At 40.9% G+C, this 25,145-nt stretch overlaps 1 protein-coding gene and 1 long non-coding RNA gene across 2 annotated transcripts in view; both read right to left on the reverse strand.

Annotated features, from left to right (window-relative positions):
* Positions 1–1,017: 1,017 nt before the first annotated feature.
* The window catches only part of LOC128616826 (carbonic anhydrase 4-like), a 43,011-nt gene continuing 18,883 nt past the window's right edge, over positions 1,018–25,145 (reverse strand). The window contains exon 9 of the mRNA XM_053639649.1: positions 1,018–1,288. Coding sequence (XP_053495624.1) covers positions 1,049–1,288 — 240 coding nt within the window. The 3' untranslated portion in view covers positions 1,018–1,048. The remainder of the gene's footprint in view (positions 1,289–25,145) is intronic.
* Positions 1,315–4,505, reverse strand: LOC128616827 (uncharacterized). Its single transcript, XR_008387491.1, has 3 exons — positions 3,367–4,505; positions 3,174–3,200; positions 1,315–1,692 (listed from the first exon to the last, which is right to left on the reverse strand). It is a non-coding gene; the product is annotated as an uncharacterized LOC128616827 (long non-coding RNA).

A 25,145-nucleotide genomic window follows, 5' to 3' on the forward strand; every position in this document is an offset into this window, starting at 1 on the left:
TCTTAAGTGGCCTGTGTGGGGTTCCCCCCTGGTAAGCCTCAACCCTGTGAGATTTTTTTTTTAATAGTTGTGCATGTGTATGTTTTTATTTATTTATTTTTTGTCTCTTTCTTGCTAATTATTTAAGACTTGACACAATTACTGCATATTTGGTGCATCAGTGTAATGGATTTGGGCTACGGCCTTTTGCTGAGGTGGTTCCATGATTGGGACTCCAAAGATTTTAATTTTGTAATTTTATTACCATTGCACAAAGAACCTTGAGATGTAGACTAAGACCTGGACTTATTTCATTCTCTGGACAAATTTACCAGGGTGGCCTAGTTGAGTTTTTTTCAAAAAACAATTTTTTATTTTTTATTATAAATGCAATTTAGTTATTTAACTTATAAATTTAGTCATTAGGGGTGCCTTACTGTGCCCTGCGATGGACTGGCACCCTGTCCAGGGTGTACCCCGCCCTGTGCCCGATGTTCCCTGGGATAGGCTCCAGGTTCCCCCGCGACCTTGAAGAAGGAGTAAGCGGTAGAAGATGGATGGATGGATGGGGTGCCTTACCACATCAACATGGACCAGAATCTCAAAGGAATGTTCCCAATATCTTGTGGAATCCATGTCACAAAGAAGTGAGGCTGTTATGAAAGCAACGGGAAGTCCTACCCAGTATTAGTGTTCCTAATATAGTGTTCAGTGAGTGTATGTCATAATGCTTTTAAGTTACACTTAAACTGAAAATGTTTGGAATCAAGCAGACATAGACTGTACATGCTATACCACCGACACAACCCCAGCACCCACCTGACCCCCCCCCCACCACCACCACCACCATATATAAAGATACTACACAAAATATTGCGCAACAATCGCAGTCCCTCACGCTATAATAGGGCTATAAATTTTCTTCATTTTTGTAGTTATTGTTGGTAGTGTAATTGTTTTTAAGAAAATAAAGAGTACTAATAATTAATAATAATTTAAATATTGCATATGCATACACATTCATTAATTTATGTATGATTGAAACATTCAGTGGAAACAAGTGTCTAGACTAAACAAACACTCTGATTATCACACTGTTGTCTTGGTAGACAGGGACTACAAAGACCAACAAAAATACAGAGTAGAGGAGCACTGTGTTGATGGACAGAGTGCGATGAAGTGTGCTTGCTGATGAAGTTGGTTGGGATGTCACAACCCTGCCATTTAGAGCCTGAAGTATTCTGTAGTTGTTGTTGATGAAAGGATCGGCAGTTGTATCAATGTGCACTGTGTTGCTGAAAAGATCAATCTAGTAACGGAAAGAATACATTTAATTGTGTTTAAAACTTGTCTTTGAAACTGTGGGTGGGTTGCACCAATAAGGATTGGTTTGCCACTGAAAGTTTGCCCCACTAGGGGTTAAAAGAGTAACAACAACAAACAAGCAAAAAAGCAACACAGGTTTAATAAAAAGTCAACCTGGACCAAGAAGGAACATTGTCTCATGTTACAAACCTGAGTCATCTTACAAAAAGACCTCACCTGACTTTCCAGTGTTGTCAATGTTTATGAAGGTGGAGCTGTCATTAAAGCCATTGAAGCTGAAGGCTGTCAGGGTACCATCAGTCTTCACATCAGCAGTCACAATATTGATAGGAGACTGACGAGTGCCATTGCAATAGAGTGGTGCTATAGTAGGCCATGTGGTTGCATCTGAGGAGAAACCCATCATATAAAATTGCAAAACATGCAAAATACAGAGCAGAAATAGTCTATTATTCACAGCTTATTTGTGCAGGTTCCAATTTCATGCAAAAACCCCTAACTTGTACTCTTAGCTGTGTCTCAGATTGTTTCATTGCTCACTTTCACTGTTTACTATAGTGCTTATAGTGTGTAGAGCTGCACAGGTCAGCAGTAGCTACATTTACATGTGTCTGATTACATTCACTACCAGAAACTGCATGTATGCTCTATGCATTTCTGTTTAAGTCAAGATGTGCCCCTTGTGCAAAATGATATGGTCCTGTGAGAAAATACAGTTCAGGTTACAGATTTCAATCTATTTAAAATAATATGGGATGCGAATTGGCCTTAATAATGTTAGCTCCACATTTAATATTCACCAGATACTTATCAATGCAGAGCATTAGGTTTTAAAAAATTATTTACAAGTAGTCAATAGCTATGAGAATTTGTAGACCAGCTTGCGGAGAGGGTTGGAGTGTGTTTGGGATTTTAATATGGTCTGTTTATGTTATGCTCCTGCGGGCAGATGGCACTGCGGCATCGACATGCATGCGCGGCTTTAGAGAGCGTGCGTGCACAAGACTTTTGTATATGGACACACACCTTTGTTTGTTTTGATTCTCTCCCTGTTTAAGAGTTGGTTGAGGTTCGAGGGTGTGTCTTAATTTACTCCAGGTGTCTGTATTTTAGTTTGATTATGTTGGTTATTTAAACCCCTCATATTGCTGTGCACTTGGCGTAGAATTTACGTTATGTTAACTGAGTGTTTGAATGGTGAATGTGTTACGTTTGCTAAGCGGTCTTATTTCCGTGTCCTGTTCTCGTGCAATGCCTAGACTTTAGTCTTATGTTTAATCTAGTTAATCTTGTTCAGTATAGACCGCGCTCCCTGTGTTTTGTCTGCTTGTTTGTGAATAAAGACATTGCTCCTGCGCTTACTTCTGTATATAGTCCCGTGTCGTTACAGTTTAGAACAGGATTTGACCAAAAAAACTTATTTTGCTTCAGTGTGAATATATTCTCATTTATAATACATTAACTGATTAATAAAAAAGTAACTTTTTTTTTTACAAGTTAAATAAATGATAAATAACTTATTTATTAAAATTAACTTAAAATGTCATGCACATTTGAATAGCTACACATTTAAAATCTTGCCACCATTAATCACTTTGTATGATTTAACATGCAACATTGTTATTTTACAGATTTGTAGTGAAGATTGATTTTTTTTAACTAAGTGAGTTTTACTAGATCCTATTTTAATACTTTTATAACTTGAAATTAGGAATTTGTTGAGTTAAATATAAGCTATGCATCTATACACATATATGCAAATTTCATTACCGACCCAGCCCTCTTCTGCACATATAGGGACCATTTTCATACACAGACTATGCAATCAGAAAAGAATTAGCATCTTGATAGAAAAAAAGGATACTTACTGCATTCTGGCAAGGTATAGCAGAATTCTGAAAAGGTGACATAAAAAAAGATTAGAACAATGGAAGAAGAAGAAGAAGAAGAAGAAGAAGAAGAAGAAGAAAAGAAGTAGAAGAAGAAATGTCTAGTGTAAAATTAAAGGCAAATTCAATTTGTCAGTCATAAGAATAGAGCAGTCAAGTCGACATCACTCACCTACTGAGCCTTCACTATAAACAGTGGATAGTAGACAGGCGATGAGAAATGGCACAAGCTGCATTCATCTGCATGCATAAGACAGTGTTAAAGAAATATGTCATGATGTCTTAAAGCATCCTGACTGTTGTCTTTCAAATAAAAAAAAATTATATTAATAATGTAAAAAAAAAAAATATTCAAATTTGTTCTATTAATAGTGCAAATCTGTGTCATAGGCTATGGACAATAGATAGTAGTCTTACCTTTTAACAGTGAAGTTCAACACTGCAGTTGAGCAGAATTCACACTCAGAAGTCACACTCATTCCCTTCTTAAATATATCTCAAATACTGTGTTCGTGTCAAGTGACTCTGCTGCCAATTTCAAATGCATGATCTGATCTGATAACAGATGACTGCTATCCTATGTCTGCACCTGCCTTCATTAAACATATAATTGGGCAGCACTTCCCTTAATTTTAAATTACGCAGGTATTTCCAGTTCTTGTATGTTGTTCTAACACACCTCTTAAAGTTGATAATGAAACATTGAGTTTAATTAGGTGTATTGGCAGGTGTGTGCTTTCTTTTAGATCTTCCACCCTACTGAATTACAATTTCAACCTTACTTTAATACACCTTAAACTTTCACATGCTTTGGCATGTAGATGCAGCCTTGATTACCGTTTTTTTTTAAAGATTTTAGCAGAAACTAAAGTGTGCCAGGAACTACACCTTCAACAGCAGATAACAACAACACATACTCTGTCATAGACATCCAAATGCCTGCATATACGTTTTGCAAATTTCCCATAAGTGGTTGATCTGTTGAATAAAAGCATTCAAATATGTGGTTTATCAGCATTTCATAACAGCATTCCCCACTGACACGCCTAGTACCACTCTCCTCCAATGAGAGGTCAATTCAACAGGTAAATTTACATATAGGCTGTATTCAGGGCTGGCTCTACCTAAAGGCAGAGTAGGCAACTGCCTAGGGCCTCGTAGGCCTTGAAGCGGGGTCTCCATAACCATAACATCCCTATATGCTAGTCCACCAATCAAGAAGGGCAGCAAATGATTAGGCTCTTTTTGATATAGACGAATTGTCACTCACCTCTAGTGAAACCAATTAATGTCTCCATTTGAAAGTGGGTCCCACCCTCTGAATGTATAAAGAGATAGGGTATGATGAACAAAATGCAAAAATGAAACTTTTCTGCAGCTGACTGACTGACCCATTTAATCCCACAATAGTGACCGTAAAGAAGGTTTATATATATATATATATATATATATATATATATATATATATATATATATATATATAAAATATAAATAATACAGTGCATTTAAATACATTGGGGCAAATAAGTATTGAATGAGTCAACATTTTTTTCAGTAAATATATTTCCAATGAGGTTATTCACATGAAATTTTCACCAGACATCAGTATTAACTCAAGAACTCTGCAAATATAAAGAATTCACAACATTAAAGACCATAAATAAAGTTGTGTGTAATAAAGTGGATGACTCAGGGAAAAAAGTATTGAACACGCTAAGAAAAAGCAGTTCTCCAAGGCAAGGTAAGGCAAGGAACCAGCTGAAATCTGTAAGTAGTTAGAAAGTAATTATACCTCCTATCTGAGCAAATTAATATCAGCTGGGTTAGTAAACTGATGGTCTATAAAAAGGCTTTTCATTACCTGTTACGATACCTTGTTTGGAAGCAAGCACGGGCGGTGCAGAAACAGGAAGGCGAGGATCAGGCTGAAGGCGAATTCGGAAAACAGACGGAGGTCAGGCGATCAGGTGAACAGAAAAAACTGGGCAAGGCAGGGAATCGTAAACCAAATACAGGCAATATTTCCAAGAACCAGGAAAATCCAAAACAAAGACGACGGCTTGGTGAACGACAGAGACGAGACTGCTGAGCGGTTACTTCACAAGTCACCATTGTTCTCAGCCTGACCTAAATACTATGTGTGTGCATCTGTGATTGAGTGCAGGAGTCCGCAATCAGAATTCCGGAGAATGGAAGCATGGGCGTTTATGGGAAGTGTAGTCCTCATCGGCCATGTTTGTACTTCGTGCTCCACTCTGGGAACTGTAGTCGTGAGTTTGCAGTGACGTGACAGAGCCCCCCCCCCGAAGGTCTCACTCGATGAGCCAAGTCCCTTCAAGTCTTCCCTCTCCTCCATGCTCCTGGTTTTGCTGGGTGAGTGGCATGAAAGTCCCTACGCAGGCTTGGGTCCAGAATGTCCTTGGACGGGATCCAGCACTGCTCTTCTGGGCCATATCCTTCCCAGTCCACCAGGTACTCTAGTTTACCTCTCCGACGCCGACGAGTTTATGATGGTCCGGACGCAGTAGGCTGGTTGGCCATCGATTTCTAATGGCTCCGGTGGGGAGTCACCCGGAACCGCCATGGCTAATAGACCCGGGATAACTGATTTAAGGAGAGAGACATGAAATCGTAGCGATGCGGCTGTGCTTGGGTAGTTCCAGTCAGTATGTGACCTCATTAATCTGTTCCTTGATTCTGAAGGGGCCGATATACCTGGGGTTAAGTTTCCTGCACAGGAGGGGTTGTTTCAGGTCTTTCGTGGAGAGCCACACTCTGTCCCTAGGTTGGTAATTGGGATAGTCCCTCCAGTGACGATCTGCCTTTCGACGGTGCGTGAGGCCTGCACTAGATCTTGGTGTGTGCGTTCCCAAACTTGCTCATTCCGGTGGAACCACTCATCAACTGCTGGCGAGTCAGTGGGGTTGTCATTCCAGGGGAATAAGGGTGGCTGGTAGCCCAAGACACACTGAAATGGGGTGAGCTGTGTTGACGAGTGTCACAGGGAGTTATGTGCATACTCTGCCCACTGGAGGAATTGGCCCCAATCCTCCAGGTTCGTGGCACAGAAGGTCTGGAGGAACATAACGACCTCTTGGTTTGCCCGCTCTACCGGTCCGTTAGCCTGGGGGTAGTACCCTGAAGTGAGACTAACGGTGATGCCCATATTCTCCATGAAGCTGGTCCAGACTCGTGACGTGAATTGCGGACCCCTATCACTCACAATCTCTTCTGGGATCCCAAAGTACCATAACACATGCTGGAACAGTAGTAAATAATGAAGGATGTGTTGATTATAATTGGACTAAAAAAGAAGAAACGATTAAAGAGGAAATAGATAAATGAAAATTGCATAATTTGAGCTATAAAGCAAGGATAAACATTATGAAATGTTTTATTTTATCTAAAATAATGTTCTTATCATGTATTTTTCCACCAATGGACAAGTGGGTAAAAAAATTCAATAAATTATGTTGTAACTTCATATGGAATACAACGCGAGAAGTTATGAAATGTGAACTCTTATATAAAAGTAGGGAATTAGGAGAATTGGGTGCGATTGATTTGTCTATTAAACCAAAATATCAGCATGAAAGATTATCGCAAGCGGAATAGACAGACAAGTTAAATGAATCGGAAACATCACCAATTGGAAACATAAAAAAGGTCACGCTAGGGCTCAGGTGCCATACTACAAATTAATGTATGCAGATTTTATTACTAAATTTAAAAACTTAAATATTGATTGGGTAAATAACGCTAATAAAAAGATTTACCTGCTAATCATTGATAAAATGTATGGTAAACCACTAGAATTTAGGAACTTGGAAACGGATCATAATACAAAATGTTTAAAAAAAATTTACAAAGTAAAACAATATCTGTAAACATTAGAGACACATCTTGGCTAGTAGTTGGGTTGTAGTTAAGTGGAGCTGCTTTGTTAAAACAACTATATGCCCTATGCCAGGATGCGAACATGAAGAAACAATTGAACATTTCCTTCTAGATTGCTATCGTTCAAAAGAGGTGTGGGACAAAATGAAAACGATAGGTTTAAATATAGAAATTAACATGGTTTTGGTTTTTTATGGTATTTTTAAAGAAAAAGTGTCCAAATTGAGTATGACTTCTTATTGTACATCATGTTTTTGATTAAATCAAAACTGTGGAAAACACGATGTAGAATGACCATTGACCAACAATTTGTATCAAGTGATGTAGTTTTTAAAAGTATTTGAACAGCACTGAAAAGGAAAAAATCTAGCAAACTCTTGTTCAAAGACCAAAGTGTCTGGGACTCTATTATTTTATAGTTGGACTTTTCATGAACTAATGCGTGTATGAATCTGTACTGTGTTTTGTTGATAACTATGTAAATGTGTGAAACTTGTTTCCAATAAAGTATAAGAAAAAAAAAGCAAAGGCAGACAGGTGTTGTGGATAAAATGAACCTTTTTAGCCTAAGTTAAAAACTTCAGAGACAGAGAGTTTAGTAGATGTCAAAAAGTAAATAAACTTTATTGAAAACCAATAAAGTGTGACTGTCTGCAGAGAGTCCAAACATACACAAACATACACAAACAACATCTTGTACATACACAAACGTGTCTTTATATACCTCCCTAAAGCAGTAAAATTATCCCTAGATGTGGCATTCAACTTTTATTTTTAGAACAGACCAATCTCCATTACCTTAACTAATTATTCATATCCATATGATACCCCATATTTGTGGCGCATGCGCAGCCAGTTGTATGTTCTTCAAAGGTCTTACCAGACCTAAGTTCTCCACCGTGTCACATAATTCACTCCATAGCCTCTTCTTGGTACCCTTTCTTTGAACTCTTATCTCTTCTTATGTTACTAATTTGCAAGCCCAGGGGGCCCGATTCAGAAACCCAGTTCTGGAATGTGTCTAATTTACTGCCACAAAGTGAAGAAACAAAAGTTCTTAATTTACTACCATAGAGTGAATCTGCTTTAGACAAATCCAAAGCACCAAATTGACACACTTAGAAGTGAAGCTGAGTTTAGACAAACACAAGTTCTTACTTTACACACTTAGAAGACCACCTGTTGGAAGTGTTGTATAGTTTTAGATTTGCCACAGAAAGCAATTAGGCCTACTGTTTAGTAAGACACAGAATTCTTCTAACTCAATCCACACTCAGAATATAACTTGATCAAACATTGTTCTATGGATTTGGATTATGCTTCTAACTATTGATTATACATATAGATTATGCCTTTTAACCCATACTGATTATTCGATTGTGCTTTAAGTAGTAATTCTAAATGTAGGTTACATATGAGTACACTTCATTAACATATCCAAATGTTAGTTATACATATTGATTACACTTCATAGATATTTTCTATATATTTTCTATACAGGATGCTGGCGAGTGGAATGAGGCGCAGGGACTTTGAAAAGCGATCAACAATCACTAGAATCGTGGTGTTCCCCTGCGACTCTGGTAAGTCGGTGATAAAGTCTAGGGCCAGGTGGGACCATGGTCGTGCCGGGATGGGTAAGGGCTTAAGCTTACCGGCTGGCAGTGCCCGAGGTACTTTGGCCTGGGTGCACATAGAGCATGAGGACACTATGTGCTGTACCTCCCTAGACATGTTGGGCCACCAGTACTTCTCGGCCAATAACCGGTAGGTATGATATTTCCCCAGGTGGCCGGTTGCTAATGCTGTGTGGGCCCAGGTGGTGAGCTCCAGTTGGTGTCGCTTCGGGACAAACTGCTTGCCGGGTGGGCATGCTGCCGGTATTTGCGACCTGGGGAGGCGTGCTAGGGGTTGGTCCAGAGCCCACTCAATGGCGCTGATGATGCAGGAAGGGGGCAGGATATAATCTCTGTGGTCCGCTCGGAATTTCTGGGCAGTGGAGCCACGACAGGGCATCGGCCTTGGTGTTCTTCGCTCCTGGCCAATAGGACAAGGTAAACTGGAACCTGGAGAAGAACAGGGACCAGCGGGCCTGGCGAGGTCTGTGGACGTTTGGCCGTCCACAGATACTCAAGGTTCTTATGGTCAGTATAGATAACAAACGGGTGCGTGGCACCCTCCAGCCAGTGCCTCCACTCCTCCAGGGCCAGCTTGACTGCCAGGAGCTCTTGGTTCCCCACATCATAGTTGTGTTCTACCAAGGATAAGTTGTGGAAGAAGAATGCCACAGGCTGGAGCTTGGGCTTCTCTCCGAGCCTCTGTGAAGAGAATGGCCCCTACTCCTGCTTCCGAGGCATCAACCTCCACGACGAAGGGGCTGGAGGGGTCAGTATGCCTGAGGATGGGAGCCGTGGTGAAGGCCCTCTTGTGCTTGTCCAGGGTTTCCTGGGCGGCTGGGGTCCAAACTAGCTGCCTTGGCTTGCCTCGTAGGAGGGACGTCAAGGGATGTGCTATGGTACTGAACCCTCGAATGAAACGTCAGTAAAAATTTGCAAAGCCGAGGAACCGTTGCAACTCCTTGATGGTTCGGGGCATGGGCCATTCTGCCACCGCTTGAACTTTATGACCTTCCATGGTGACCCCCTTCAGGCTAATGATATATCCCAGGAACGAGATCATGTGTTAGTGGAATTCACACATGTCGGCCTTTACGTAAAGCTGATTTTGGAGGAGACGGTGCAATACCTGCTGGACGTGGCCAATATGCTCCTCTAGGGATGCAGAATACACCATGATGTCATCAATGTATGTAATGATGCTCCTCCCCAGCATGTCTCTCAGGACATCATTAATAAGACACTGGAATACAGAGGGGGAGTAATGACCCCATAAGTCATGACCAAATACTCGTAGTGTCTCGAGGTGTTGCTAATTGCCGTCTTCCACTCGTCCCCCTCCTGGATGCGGACCAGGTTGTATGCGCTACGCAGGTCCAGCTTAGTAACAATGGTTGCGGATCTTAGCTGTTCGAGGGCTGCAGATACTAGTGGCAGGGGATACCGGTACTTGACTGAAACTTGGTTTAGGCCCCGGTAATCGATACATGGTCGCAGGCCCCCTCCTTTTTTATTCCCGAAGAAGAATCCGGCGGAGGTGGGGGATGTGGAAGGTCTAATGTATCCCTGTTGGAGCGCCTCCTGAATATACTCCTCCATTGCCCGATGTTCAGCTTGGGAGAGAAGGTATACTCGACTTCCAGGTGGGCTGGCTCCGGGAAGGAGCTCGATTGCACAATCGCAGGAGTGGTGTGGTGGTAAACCGCTTGCTCTCTCCTTGCTGAATACCTCACTGAGGTCCTGATATTCGGGAGGAACCGTGACTGGGGCGAGTGTCGTGGGGCTCTCCATTGTCGTGGCTGTCAGTGGGACAATGGGGAAGTTCAGGCAGTTACTGAGACAGTACGGTGACCACTAGGTAATCTGTTTGTCCGCTCAAGAAACCTGGGGGTTGGGGCATTCCAACCAGGGCAGGCCTAGAATGACAGGGTGCCGGGCAGAGACAGTCACGTACAGGACTATGGTTTCGTGGTGGAGGACACTAACCTGGAGTACAAGGGGGGCTGTACAATGGGAGATGATTCCCCCGCCTATGGGAGACCCATCGATGGACTGAATATGGCGTGGCTGGAGTAGGAACTGAACGGGAAGGCCGAGATCCTGTGCAGTATTCTGGTCTATGAAGTTGCCGGCAGCTCCTGAGTCGATCAGCACTGTAAGCACAGTAGACCGCCCTGAGTGTTCAATCTCGACCAACAACATGGATACATATGCTGTGTGTACTTGGGTTGAACTCACCATTTGACGATGGGGTCACCTGTCTCCGCTCTCCCTGGCAGGTCGCAGCTTCTTGTGCGGGCACTGACGGATGAGGTGGTTGTCCTTGCCACAGTAGAAGCAACACGACTCACAATGCTGTCTCTCCCGCTCCTCCTCGTGAAGCCGAGCCTGTCCTAGCTGCATGGGTACTGCTGTGACTTCTGGCTCAATGAACCGGGGGCCCCACTGCACGGGGCGGTTGGTCTGGCGTAACCGGTCCAGCTGAATCGTGAGGTCAATGAGCACGTCGAGGATGAGTTGTTCATCCTGACATGCCAACTCCTTCACCAGCTCTGGGTTTAGCCCCTGACGGAACGCAGTCTTGATGGCTGGCTCATTCCACCCGCTCTGTGCTGCGATGGTATGGAACTCCAGGGAGGACTCCACCGCGTCAAGCGAACCCTGCATGATCTTCATGAGCTCCTGGCCAGTCTCTCATCCATCAGGGGAATGATCGAAGGCACGCTGGAAGCGGGAAAGGAAGTCCGCTAGAGAGGGATGGGCACCGCCCCCCATTCCCATTCTGCCGTATCCCATAACAAGGCACGTCCGGTTAGGAGCTCCATGAAGTGCGTGATCTTGCGGACCTCCGGCATGTCAAGGTAACTGTTGAAAAACATCACCTTACATTGCTACGGCTCCCCGGCATACCACTCTGGCATGGGCAGTGGTGGAAAGTGCGCAGCAGGCGGTGACTGAACGTGCACTGGGGCTGGTGGTGGAATGTGCTCAGGCGGCCGTAGTGGGATGTGCCCAGGTGTTGGCGGCGGTGCCATGACCGGGAGTGTGGGATGACCCATGCTCGTCAATTGCTGAAAATGTGCTTTTTTGAACATCCCATTCCAGATTTGGCCCCTCTGTTATAGTAACTGCACTCTTCTGGGAAGGCTTTCCACTAGATTTTGGAATGTGGCTGTGGGGATTTTCCTGTTCAGTCACAACAGCATTAATTATGATGTCAGACCAGAAGGTCTGGCACGCAGTTGGAATTCCATTTCATCCAACACAAAGGTGTTCAGTGAAGATGAGATCAGGGCACTGTGCAGGCCACTGGAGCTCTACACCAACCTTGGCAAACCATGTCTTCATAGAGCTCACTTTGTGCACAGGAGCATTGTCATGCTCAAACATGTTTGGGCCCTTTAGTTCCAGTGAATGGAAATCTTCATGCTACAACATACAGAGACAACTTGTCCAATTGTGTGCTTTCAAGTTGCAATAGTTTGAGGAAGGCCAACATATGGGTGTGATGGTCAGATGTCCACATACCTTTGGCCATATAGTTTAAGTATTTCAAATACTTGCAAGTGCTTGGTAATTAATAAATGAATGTGAGAAAGTTACCACTGAATAACATCAATTGATGGAAGGAACATAAAGATAAACTAGGCTAGGTTCACTTACCAATTATACAATGCATAACCTTACATACAGTGCATCTGGAAAGTATTCTCAGCGCTTCACTTTTTCCACATTTTGTTATGTTACAGCCTTATTCAAAAATGGATTAAATTCATTATTTTCCTCAAAATTCTACAAACAATACCCCATAATGACAACGTGAAAGAAGTTTGTTTGAAAGCTTTGCAAATTTATTAAAAATAAAAAAATTTAAAAAAGCACATGTACATAAGTATTCAGAGCCTTTGCTCAATACCTTGTTGAAGCACCTTAGGCACCAATTACAGCCTCAATTCTTTTTGAGTATGTTGCTACAAGCTTGGCACACCTATTTTTGGGCAGTTTCTCCCATTCTTCTTTGCTGGACCTCTCAAGCTCCATCAGGTTGGATGGAGAGCATCGGTGCACAGCCATTTTCAGATCTCTCCAGAGATGTTCAATCGGGTTCAAGTTTGGGCTCTGGCTGGGCCACTCAAGGACATTCACAGAGTTGTCCTGTAGCCACTCCTTGTTATCTTGGCCGTGTGCATAGGGTCGTTGTCCTGTTGGAAGATGAACCTTCGCCCCAGTCTGAGGTCCAGAGCGCTCTGGAGCAGGTTTTCATCAAGGATGTCTCTGTACATTGCTGCATTCATCTTTCCCTCGATCCTGACTAGTCTCTCAGTTCCTGCCGCTGAAAAACATCCCCACAGCATGATGATGCCACCACCATGCTTCACTTTAGGGATGGTATCGGCCAGGTGATGAGTGGTGCCTGGTTTCCTCCAGACATGACGCTTGCCATTCAGGCCAAAGAGTTCAATCTTTGTTTCATCATGATCTGAGAGTCCTTCAGGGGCCTTCTGGCAAATTCCAGGCGGGCTGTCACGTGCCTTTTACTGAGGAGTGGCTTCCGTCTGGCCACTCAACCATAGAGGCCTGATTGGAGTGCTGCAGAGATGGTTGTTCTTCTGGAAGGTTCTCCTCTCTCCACAGAGACATGCTGGAGCTCTGTCAGAGTGACAGTCAGGTTTTTGGTCACCTCCCTGACTAAGGCCCTTCTCCCCCGATCGCTCAGTTTGGCCGGGCGGCCAGCTCTAGGAAGTCCTGGTGGTTCCAAACTTCTTCCATTTACGGATGATGGAGGCCACTGTGCTCATTGGGACCTTCAATGCTGTAGAAATGTTTCTGTACCCTTCCCCAGATCTGTGCCTCAATACAATCATGTCTCGGAGGTCTACAGACAATTCCTTGGACTTCATGGCTTTGTTGTGCTCTGACATGCATTGTTAATTGTGGGACCTTATATAGACAGGTGTGTGCCTTTCCAAATCATGTCCAATCAACTGAGTTTACCACAGGTGGACTCCAATCAAATTGTAGAAACATCTCAAGGATGATCAGTGGAAACAGGATGCACCTGAGCTCAATTTTGTGTGTTATGGCAAAGGCTGTGAATACTTATGTACATGTGTTTTTTTTTGTTTTTTATTTTGAATAAATTTGCAAAGATTTCAAACAAACTTCTTTCATGTTGTAATTATGTGGTATTGTTTGTAAAATTTTGAGGAAAACAATGAATTTAATCCATATTGGAATAAGGCTGTAACATAACAAAATGTGGAAAAAGTGAAAAAGTGAAGTATATATATATACTTCTTTATAAAAATTTATAACACTACTTGTTACATTACCCTGGCATTAAATGACAAGAAAATAACAGCTAGCAAACACTGCTCCGAGGGGGATTCTAATACAGCTGCTGAGGGTGTGATCTGGTATCTTTTTCTCTTCTGACTGCTGTAATACATCTCCTTATTTTTTCCCTCTCTTGGAAAGTCATGGAAAGAAAATACTGGATTTTTTTTCTTTCACACTTGGAGCAAATGGTAATTCATGGTTTGCTATGGTTTCCCATATACCTCTGGAGACGTTTACCCCGCTGTAGTTTACTTAATCCCAAAAATGGATGTATATGTATGAACACAATCCCTTATAGCTGATGTATCATGTAGCATGATTGAAGTGATGTGCAGGTCTTAAAATGTTTTGGAAATGTCTTGAATTTGGTATTAAAAAGTATTTAATTTGAAGTGCTGATACCTGCAGATACCCTGTCTAGCTGGCACTGTGATAATCCATTAGTGCTTAAGCACTGCCTCTGGCATTCATCCGGAATTGATAGAAGCACAGTTACCTCAGTAGCTAGCATTTTCGCTTGCCACCTGGTCACCTCTGGCTTGCTCATTAGGGATACATTTATATATTTCGAATTTAAATCCCGAATTTGTACATTTCTGTAAATCTGCATTATGACAATGTCCATTGTTAAATTCCCTATACAAATAAAATTTAATTGAATCGAATAAGATGGACCATAAGACCAAGGTTCTCTTATATTGGTTTCATGTTCTACAGGTGTGTATTACAATTCCATAATACCAAAAATATTGGTTATATTTCTTCTTTCTCATCATAGTTTTTCACTGGCTGCATGCTTTGTTTAGGCTAAGGGGAACAGATAATAGATTTGGCTTTTGTCATATCTCCCATGTCTGTCTCACTTGTAATGTGGAAAAAAAAAGAACAAGCCCTGAGCAGTGAAGTACTTTTTTGAATGCTGCATTATCACATTTACCTGACACACTATTTACCTTTATCAACTTAACTGATAAGTTCACATAAAGTGTCCCTTACCCCAAACAGTGTGCGCTGGAGCTATGAGGCTGTCAACCAAAAAGATTTCTACAGTATGTGAAAATTTTTCAGAAAGAAGAATTTAAGACTGTATCTGGCTCAAAATGTAGAGATTTCGAGGTCCAGTTTGACAGCAGCCAAGAAACCCATTTCTTCAGAAACCAGTAGTTTTATTTTGCTGAACTCTGGCCCAATTTTAACTAAATGTTTCATCACAACATATGGGTTTCACTGAAACCCATTACAAAGAAGATAAGTACTTTACCTGTTCTTAAGGCATGTAAGAACATGTAAAGTTCTTACCTATTCCCTGCATGTAGGGAATGTCTGTACACTTTCAATTATGAGATTAAATGTGATAAATGCTATATTAGCATTCACATGAGAAGGAACTGCAATCAGTCACGAAATAAACAAATGAACAAACAAATAACTAATGTCCAGAAATATTACAAGTAATGTGTTAAATGTAACATTGTAATGTAATGTAAATGTTCAGAGCTAGGGCCTCATCACAACGGAATCTGGCTCATGTACTTGCAGGTGATTTAGTCTGGATGCACTGTGAATGCAAACATATGAGAGAAGCAATCTGTGCAAGCACACCATGGCCAAAACAGAAAAGGCACAGACATAATAGAGTTCCATAACAAATTGCTGATTGTAATCAATACTACATAAATGGGGCCAGTCTACCATCATGATGGTAATGTCACATTTGCTCTCCATAGTGAACCTATTATTTGTGCAACTAACAGATGTCATGGAAAATGTGTGCGCTTACATGTTGCTGGTGTCATTGAAATGAAAATAACCCTCATTTTGTTATCCCATGAACGAAGGTGAAATTTCAAATCAGGCATGTCCTAAACCAAAGCTAACATTACAGGTCATGTTAACAAACTGGCTTAAATGGAATAACTCACCAGGTGCAAACACAGCAGAAATCTCTACATATACAATTAATCGGGCACACATTATGGCTTTTTCTATGTTTGGAATAATTTCTCCTGACCTGAATGTTATTGAAAATTTATGGAGGATTTTGAAATTGTCAATCACAGGGACCCTTGTAACATTGTGGAATAGAGAAAAAAATGAACCACAATGTTGCAAAAAGCTAATTACTTCTGATGTAAATCTTTGCTGAATAATTAAAATGCTTCAGCTTCACCAGAAGTAAGATGTTTGGAGAATCAGACCAAGAGCTAAGGTACAGTCAACGAGCTGGTTTATTACGCACACAGAGACACCCTGGACACTACAGCGTTTAGTAGTCTCAATCTTAATCTAAACATAAATTGGATACAGTTGGCTCTTATATTCCGATGTACATGCAAGCAGCATACCCAAGGCTAATTAAGGAAAACATAAGAGAAAAACAAAGTACAAAAGACGAAAAACCTTGGCAAAATCAAGGACAGAAACCCAAAAACTTAATGAGACCATGAGTAAGCAAAAATCACATTGAACTGATCTTAAATGATTGAATCATAAGCATGGAAAATAAGGAAAAATATTTCATACTTCTTATGATAGACATAATTACTTCTTATCATGTTGTTAATTTGTGGTGCCAAAATACCTTTTTCCCCTTATCAATTTATTTTTTGTCTTTGTCTATACATGTCTTTGTTTATGCTTGTGAGTACATACATTTTTGTTCATATTTATAAGTACAAAGTCAAAAGACATTATGTGTGTAAATTTGTGGATATATGCACTGGACCTTAAATAACAAAAACAAAACTGCCTGAATACTTACTTAATCTCACTGTAATTATGTAAATGAATGCATATTTTATTTGATACAATACCTGCATAACGTAAGTCATCAAAATATGATGACTCACCTAACCAAAATCATGTTTATAACTTTCCGGTGTTGAGCCAGAGGAAGTAGAGCAAACCCTCAATAAACATCCAGACCAAGAACCAGAACAAGGTCACACACACAGTAGAAACCAATGTCAACCATGTTGTGCTCAATATCATGAAACTGTCAGTCATTGCAAATAAATAAATAAATAAATAAACGAATAAATAAAACGCTCTAGATGAGATTCACAAAAGCTAATCACCTTTCAAACACATTATTGCACTAACCTGTTCAATATAGACAATGCCTGTTCAATGTTGTAATAAAATACCAGGGAAAAATACATTCTCAAGAAATCAGGAATTTAATGTAACTGATAATCCTTGCCTAGGACTGAAAACAATATAGTCTATTCTGTGATATGTTTACTTTCAACACTTGCAGTACTCATTTCATGTAATATAATATATCAATCAAAATCTTGTCAAAAGCAAACAGCACAAATGAGATTTTAAGGGAATCATATTTATGTCTGTGATTGTATATTTTGGTGGTCACTGGTGAGTGATAAATCTCATTGATCACAAGTTGGTATCAATGTAATGTCAACAGATTACACAGATTACTCAGAGCACTACAGTTCAAACAAATGAGAAAAAATAAATAAAGCAACCATTTATTTACATTATTAATATGTCTGCCATCAATTTCATGACGCAAGATAGGAATTCAGAGTATACAGGGGCAGAAAGGCAAACAGTGCCAGTTGACCACACATCAAACTGTAGTATAACCTTTATTCTTTATTATTTCTCTATTTTGTATTATCTAGTTATTCATGTACAGCAGTTTTGGCAAATCTTGGCGAGCTTTATAAATAAAACTTACTTACAGGCCTCTCTAAAAGTATTGGAACAGCAAGGCCAATTCATTGGTAGTTTAGTGGCTGGGCAATGGTAGCTCAGTGGTTAAGACATTGAACTACTATTTAGACGGTCGTGAATTCAAACCCCAGTACCACCAAAGTGCCACTGCTGGGCTTTCGAGCAAGGCCCTCAATTGCTCTATTGTATAATAAAAAATAGATAAATGTAAGTCACTCTGGGTAAGGGCATCTGCCAAGTGCTGTAAATGTACATTTTTGTGCTATACACCAAAGATGGATATGAGACAAGAGTTTAGGATTTCAGCTTTTATTTCCTGATATGTACATTTAGATGTGTTAAACAGCATAAAACATACAACCTTTTGTATCAGACCACAAAGTTTTTAGGCAAGCAAAAGTATAGGAACAGATAACTCGAAGTAAATTCAAGTAAATAACACTTAATATTTGGTTGCATATCCCTTGCTTGCAATAACTGCATCAAGCCTGTAACTCATTGACATCACTAAATTGTACGTAGCAATTGTGCTAAGGTCTGGAGCTTGACTTGGCCAGTCTAAAATCTTCCACCTTTTTCGCCTGATAAAATCATTTGTTGAGTTGGCGATGTGTTTTGGATCATTATCTTGCTGCATGATGCAGTTCCTCCTGGTTATTTTGGATGCATTTCTCTGTAAATTGGCAGACAAATGTTCCTGTAAACTTCTGAATTCATTCTGCTGGCACCATCATGAGTTACATCATCAATAAAGATTAGTGTGCCTGTTCCAGAAGCAGCCATGCAAGCACAAGCCATGACTCTACCTCCACCATGTTTCACAGATGAGCTTGTATGTTTTGGATCATGAACAGATCCTTTCTTTTGCCACACTTTGGCCTTTCCATCACTTTGGAAGAGGTTTATCTTGGTTCCAGAACATTTGTGGTTCATCTCTGTATTTCGTTGTGAATTCCAATCTGGCTTTCCAATTCTTAATGAGGAGCTTGCAATTTGGGGTATGGCTTCTATATTTCTGCTCTGTTTTTCTTCAAAAGTTGGATTGTGATACCTTCATCCCTGCCCTGTGGAGGTTGTTGGTGATGTCACTGACTGTTGTTTTGTGGGATGTCTTCACAGCTCTCACAGCTTATGCTAAGCCAAATGTTTGTGCAATGAGTTTCCTTCTTTTCTCAGCTTGCTTTGCATGGCTGGCTTGCTTTTCTCCTATCTGATCTTCATGGTGACTTATCCAAATGCAGTCTTCATAGGTGAAACTGAAGGCTAAAACAAACAGTAGATGTTCAGAGCTATTTATTGTTTAAACAGTCAATCTAACAGGACACACCTGGGTAACAAGAAAGATCTGTTAATTACATATTCCAATATTTTTTGCCTAAAGATTAGGTGGTCTGATACAAAGTGTGCTATTTTCTATGTCATTTTCAACATCCAAATATAAATACCAGGAAATAAAAGCTGAAACTCTCTTCTCATATTCATAGTTTGATCAAACCCAAATGTCTTCAGTCTACAGCAAAACAGATTAATTGGCCTTGCCATTCCAATAGTTTCGGATGGGACTGTACTTTATATTCAGCACATGTAATTTGCTTTTGTGTGTTTTTAAAAGTTTAAAAAGCTCTCTATTGTTGTACTTGGCCTTTTCAGTGCACTGCTGATATGACATCCAGTGTAGAGATCCTGCATTTCTATGAAGTTATTCCAAAATTTAAAAAGGGTGGTACAGCAAGTACCTTTACTGACTCATAGCACCATAAAACCTGAGCTCAGGTCATTTTCTGTGTGGTGGTTTGTGTCTTCTCCCTGTGGGTTTCCTCTGTGTTCCCCAGTTTACTTTTTGTGATGTATGTGTTATTCATGTCACCCATGCTCTAGAGGGCACTAGTAGTTTGCCTATACAACGGCATGTCATTTAACGAACAACAAGTACTTTTTTCAGTAAAAGATCCAACAGAGTTACACTGTGTATGGTCTCTGCATATCTGTGATATTCTTGAATAGTGCTAACTGTAAATACATGACAAATTGGCGATGAGAATGTTTTTTGTCGAACTCCAGATTAACTGTAATGGTGGAGAACCAGCTGGTTAATATTGTAAGTCTGGCAGAAGTAGTAAACCTGAGGAACTATGACAAAATGTCTCTTTTCATTGGTCATATGGACTCCTTTGAGGAGTCAGCCAAACAATGGACTACCTATGAGGAAAGGTTTGAATAATTTGTTTCAGCAAATGACATTTCAGATGAGAAATCAATCGTGGTGTTGCTAAGCGTAATGCCCATCTACGTATGGACTACTGTGGGGCTTAATCACCTTGGATAAGCCAGGTACAAAATCATATGATGATAGTGTGGCTGCTTTGAAAGCATATTTCAGTTTCATAACCACAGTCAACAAGAGGGAGAAACAGCAGCACAATATGTCGCAGTTCTAAAAAGGCTGAGAGAACACTGCAAATTTGGGGCACACCTACAAGATGCATTAAGAGACCACTTCGTGTGCGGCCTGAAAACGGAGTTGATACAAAAAGGCTACTGACGGAAGCAACCCTCATGTAGCAAGTGGCTTGTTCGTAGCAACTACGCCACCCCGAGAAAACAGGGGAAACAACCCAAACAAAGACACACAAATACGATCCACTTAGAATAGGCAAGCGGCATGGGTTTCATACAAAAATTAATTTTATTTTGAAGTTAAAAAGACAGGGCAAGAATTATTTTTTAAAAAAAACCAAAAAAAAAAACCCAGCAACCAACACAGTCATGCGTTGGCCAAATAAAACAGTCAGAAGAAGAGATTAACAATAATCATAGGAGCACTGAGGCTTCCTGTATGAAGGGCAGGCTAGTACGACAGCACCAGCTATACAAAAGGGAAAAGCACCCCACTAATCAGAATCATACCCACAAAATTCACTGCAAATAAACACAGCAATAATAATGACCCTTAGTTAAGTAAAGCCTAAGGTGCAGCATAGAACTCCCCCAACCTCAGGAAGCACTCAGCTCCTACAAGGAGAAAACAAAAACACACACAAAGTCAATTACAATATACTCAAAACAGACAAACAAAAGAATAATAATAATAATAAAAAGACAAAACAAAAAAAAAACAAACTTACTGTCACAAAAAACACAGATAACCCCGAGCTCAAACTGATTACAGGTAGCAAGTTTACCAAGACTGACCAAAACCACTACTACCACATAGCGGTATCAGCATAATTGATAAAGACTGTTACAACAGTTGAATTCAATAAAACTGATCTTAGTGATAGTAACAAACACAAATAAAGCAAAATGAAAAAAATAAATAAAGCAGCCTAAAGCAGCAAAGCAGCCCAAAGAGAGAGATACTTTGTATATTTTGTAAGCTACTAAAAATAATTAATTGGATGTGACAGGTCTAGGTCAAAGGTCATCATCATCATCATTAAATATAATGATGATGACAGGTTAAAGGGTCATCATAATCAATTATAATTATGTTGGTATGTCATCATCAAATATTTATGTTAAATCCGGTTCCGATGCATTCCAGACACACACACACAAGTTCTTTCCTTTCACATAGATTGTGAAGCAATCATGAGTTAGGCCTAAGTCAAAAGGTTAATGTTAATTATCGTTGCATTCCTATAGCTTTTCCGTTGCATTCCAGACACACACAGACACACACACACACACGTACACTTTTATTTCACATTATTTAAAAGGAATTTAAGTGTTATGTATTTAATTACCATAATTATGAACACAAGTTGTTAAGTTGACAATCATTTTTAAAATTCCGTTGCTCCAATTAGATTTTCTCAAGTAGAATACAGCCTTTTAAACCAGGAAAAATTGCTAATTTTAAGTCGTATAACATTAGTAACTAAAAATCCGGTGTAGTTTACAATACAAATCTCATACCAATCATCTCTGCAGAATTTATAGACATAAAAACACTGAATGAAATGAGAAATATAGACAAAAAAGAACGTCTGGGTTACGCATGTAACCCTGTTCCCTGAGAAGGGAACGAGACGTTGCGTTTATCGTAACACCATAGGGAGCGCCTCTCACGTGCAACCGGCATCTGAAGCTTGTGTAAAATCATGCCTATTTATAGGCCTGCCATGATCAGGTGACGTGGCAATTAAGAACACCTCGATGTTGAACCACCAGTTCCCTGGATCGTGCTAGAATTAACCAGTCGTCCAGGTAGTTTAGTACACGGATGCCCTGGAGTCACAATGGAGCCAGAGTGACATCCATGCACTTTGTGAAGGTGCAAGGGGATAAAGCTAGCGATATTTCTATGTGGAAATATGCACCTTTTAGATCTATCATCACAAACCAGTCCTCAAACTGAATCTGTGGAACAATAAGTTTGGGCGTCAGCATCTTGAACCTGTATGTCCGAAGAGTACAGTTTAGATGACGCAGATCTAAAATTGGCCGCATACTCCTATTTTTTGCGGACCAGGAAATAACGGCTGTAAAAACCTCCCTCCCTCAGGGAATGGGGTGCGTGTTCTATGGCTCCTTTGTCCAAGAGGGCTCTTAATTCCTGCGCTAACATCGGGCTCTGGTCTGTGCTGACTACTGTGGTGAGCACACCTCTGAACTGGGGGGGTCGAGCAATAAACTGGACCTGGTAACCCTTTTCTACGGTATTCAGAACCCATGGAGACACATTTGGCAATAGTTTCCACACTGCCAGATGGTCTTTTAGTGACGTTAACTATTCCACATTCTATTGGAAGGAAAGCATCAGATTTTTGTTGCCCTGTGACAGCTCGCTGACCAGAGAACACTGAAAACTTGGGACAGCCTTGGCTAGGGGAGACCCTACAGTAGCACTGGGGGCTAACTGCCCTAACAACCTCATGTCTCCTGATACGTCCCTCCACGGCCCCTCAGGACCGCTCTTCTTTGCCTGCTTGGTCTTTATGACCATTCTCAGAACAGGCCTAGTAGCAGGCCGCGACTGTGGCCGCCCGGTTCCCCTGGCTGTCTGCGGGGTTTGGCGGGTTGCCATATTCACCTTCTGGGTCTCCCTCACACTAGTGCTGGGCTGGCTCCACTCGTGGATGCCCGGGTGAACTCGAGCCAACAGGGAATGAACTGGCTGAATGCCGCTATATGTCGAGCTCACTCAGCAGGTCTGCTTGATAGGCCTGCAACACTTTCATTGTTTGCAGTGACCCACAAGAAACACTACTACTGCATAGGCCTTGCCCACCAATGCCACGGTGGCCTTACACGGTGGCTTGGATGGCAAAGCCGGACCCCCTAATTACCTGCCATCGATGGAAAGAGGTATCTCGCAAACGCCTCCTCCACCTTCAGCATAGCGAAATAGTTATGCCGTTCATTCCCCACAATGGCCGAATAATCCAACATCGTGGAGTTATAAATATGGCTTATGCATGGTTTTCCCCCAGAAGCCTGATATTTTGTCATGCACTTCTGGAAGAAAGGGGAGTTTCTGCAGTGTGAGGGATTTACTTTCACTGGGGAGAAAAAGGCTTAGTAATCACTTCAAGCAGCTCTTTATATGCTGCTCTCAGTTTTTAGCACATCCTTCTGGCTCCTCGGAGTCAGAGAGGAATTATTACTATTATTTGTGTGTGTGTGGGGGGGGGGTAGGTTTTTTTGTTGTTGTTTTTTTTTCCTTTTTGGCTTTCTATAGCGGGAGGAGGAGTCGCGACATGAGCTCCAAAATCCAGCGGAGAGCCAAACCCGGAAGACAGAGCAAGAGATCTGCAGAGCAGCACTCGTCTCCAGCTCCTCTTCTGGATCCATAAGAGATCCCCCGAACCTGAGATGGCTAGCTGCCACGGCAGCAGCCGGCCCAAATCCGCGAGGCTCTGAAACCCAACGCGCTTCGGCTTCCGAGAAGAGCGCAAGTCGCGAGCCAAGCTGCTTAATGTAGGCATTACCATGCGCAGCCTCTCGAGGCTGCCATCACATGCTCCATGCCTAGACACTTCACCCAGAAAGTGTGCACTGTTCCCTGTGATGAAACGGGAGCAAGCGTAACACACTTCCTGAATTCTCTCACTCATATTTTTCTCTCTCGCTCATTCCTTTTTTCTTCTTCTTTTTTTAAAGGGATACAAAAGTTCTGAGATTTTGAGAAAAGATAGCAAGGAAATTAAGCAGTTTTTTGTTTCTTTACACAAACAACCGACATGCAGTCTTTCACTGAAGATAATAAAGGCTGATGGCACGGTTCACAGGTGCCATATTTATATCCCGCGACGCACTTAATTGCCAAGTCACCTGATCATGGCAGGCCTATAAATAGGCATGGTTTTACAAAAGCTTCTGATGCCGGTCATGTGCGAGAGTCGATCCCCATAGTGTTATGCTAAATGCAACGTTGAAGTTCCCTTTGAAAGGGAACACTCTGCGCCTACTACATTTATCCCTTTCATAGAACTATCCACAGTCCAAAGTCTGCTAAGTCTGCTCAAAGAGCAAACTGACTACAATGGAGGCAGAAGGCTATATGTGCGAATGACAAAAGATTAAAAAAAAAAAAAAAAAAAATGTATCAATACATGAAATTAGATTACACAATGTAGTTGACGTTTACACGAATAAGCAGAAATGTAATCATACTTTTCTTTCCTATAGCACAAATGAAAAGCCCTCTCTAGATCAGCAGATTTGTCAAATGAAACTTTTTCATTCTTTTCCACTGCTACGGTAAACTAAAGAGTACATTTTCAAATTACACTGCTAAATATGACTAGGATTAGCTACGTCTAGTAGTGCAAAATGGTCCATCAACTGTATTAGCAGGTGTAGCCTATACACGAGTCCACTACTGGTCATATCACAATTGAGAATATGCCCCAAATTCATTGCTTTAGTAGAATTTATTTGTAAGTGAAATGATACTCACACTGAAACGTCCTTTGTATTGTATTTGTTCAGTCTACAGGTCCTCTAACACAGTCTTAACTGTCTGAATTTGTCCAGACATGTTAACTGGGTACAGACTTGACATTAGTGACTTGAAGTTATCAAGCCAATTTCATTAAGTTACTACTTTCTTCTAGAACTCAATTAATAGATCTTGTATGGTAGCACTACTTGTATTGTTCTCTGCTTGATAGATCACTTTGCTTGTATTCTCTCATTTGTAAATCGCTTTGGGTAAAAGCGTCTGTTAAATGAATAAATGTAAATGTAAATGTAATGCATTTAATATGGAAAATATTTTCACTGAAACATTGCAGAGAAATTTTTTACACTAGTTTACACTAAATGTCTAATATTCTGTTCTTTTGGAAATATGCCTTAACTGTTCAATTAATTTGGAACCTTTAAAAATAACTCGACTGCTTCTATAACTTTGGCTTATAGTGTATATGACTGCTCACTGTCATAAACCCAT

The sequence above is a fragment of the Ictalurus furcatus genome, chromosome 13, assembly GCF_023375685.1.
Source record: "Ictalurus furcatus strain D&B chromosome 13, Billie_1.0, whole genome shotgun sequence".
NCBI lineage: Eukaryota > Metazoa > Chordata > Actinopteri > Siluriformes > Ictaluridae > Ictalurus > Ictalurus furcatus.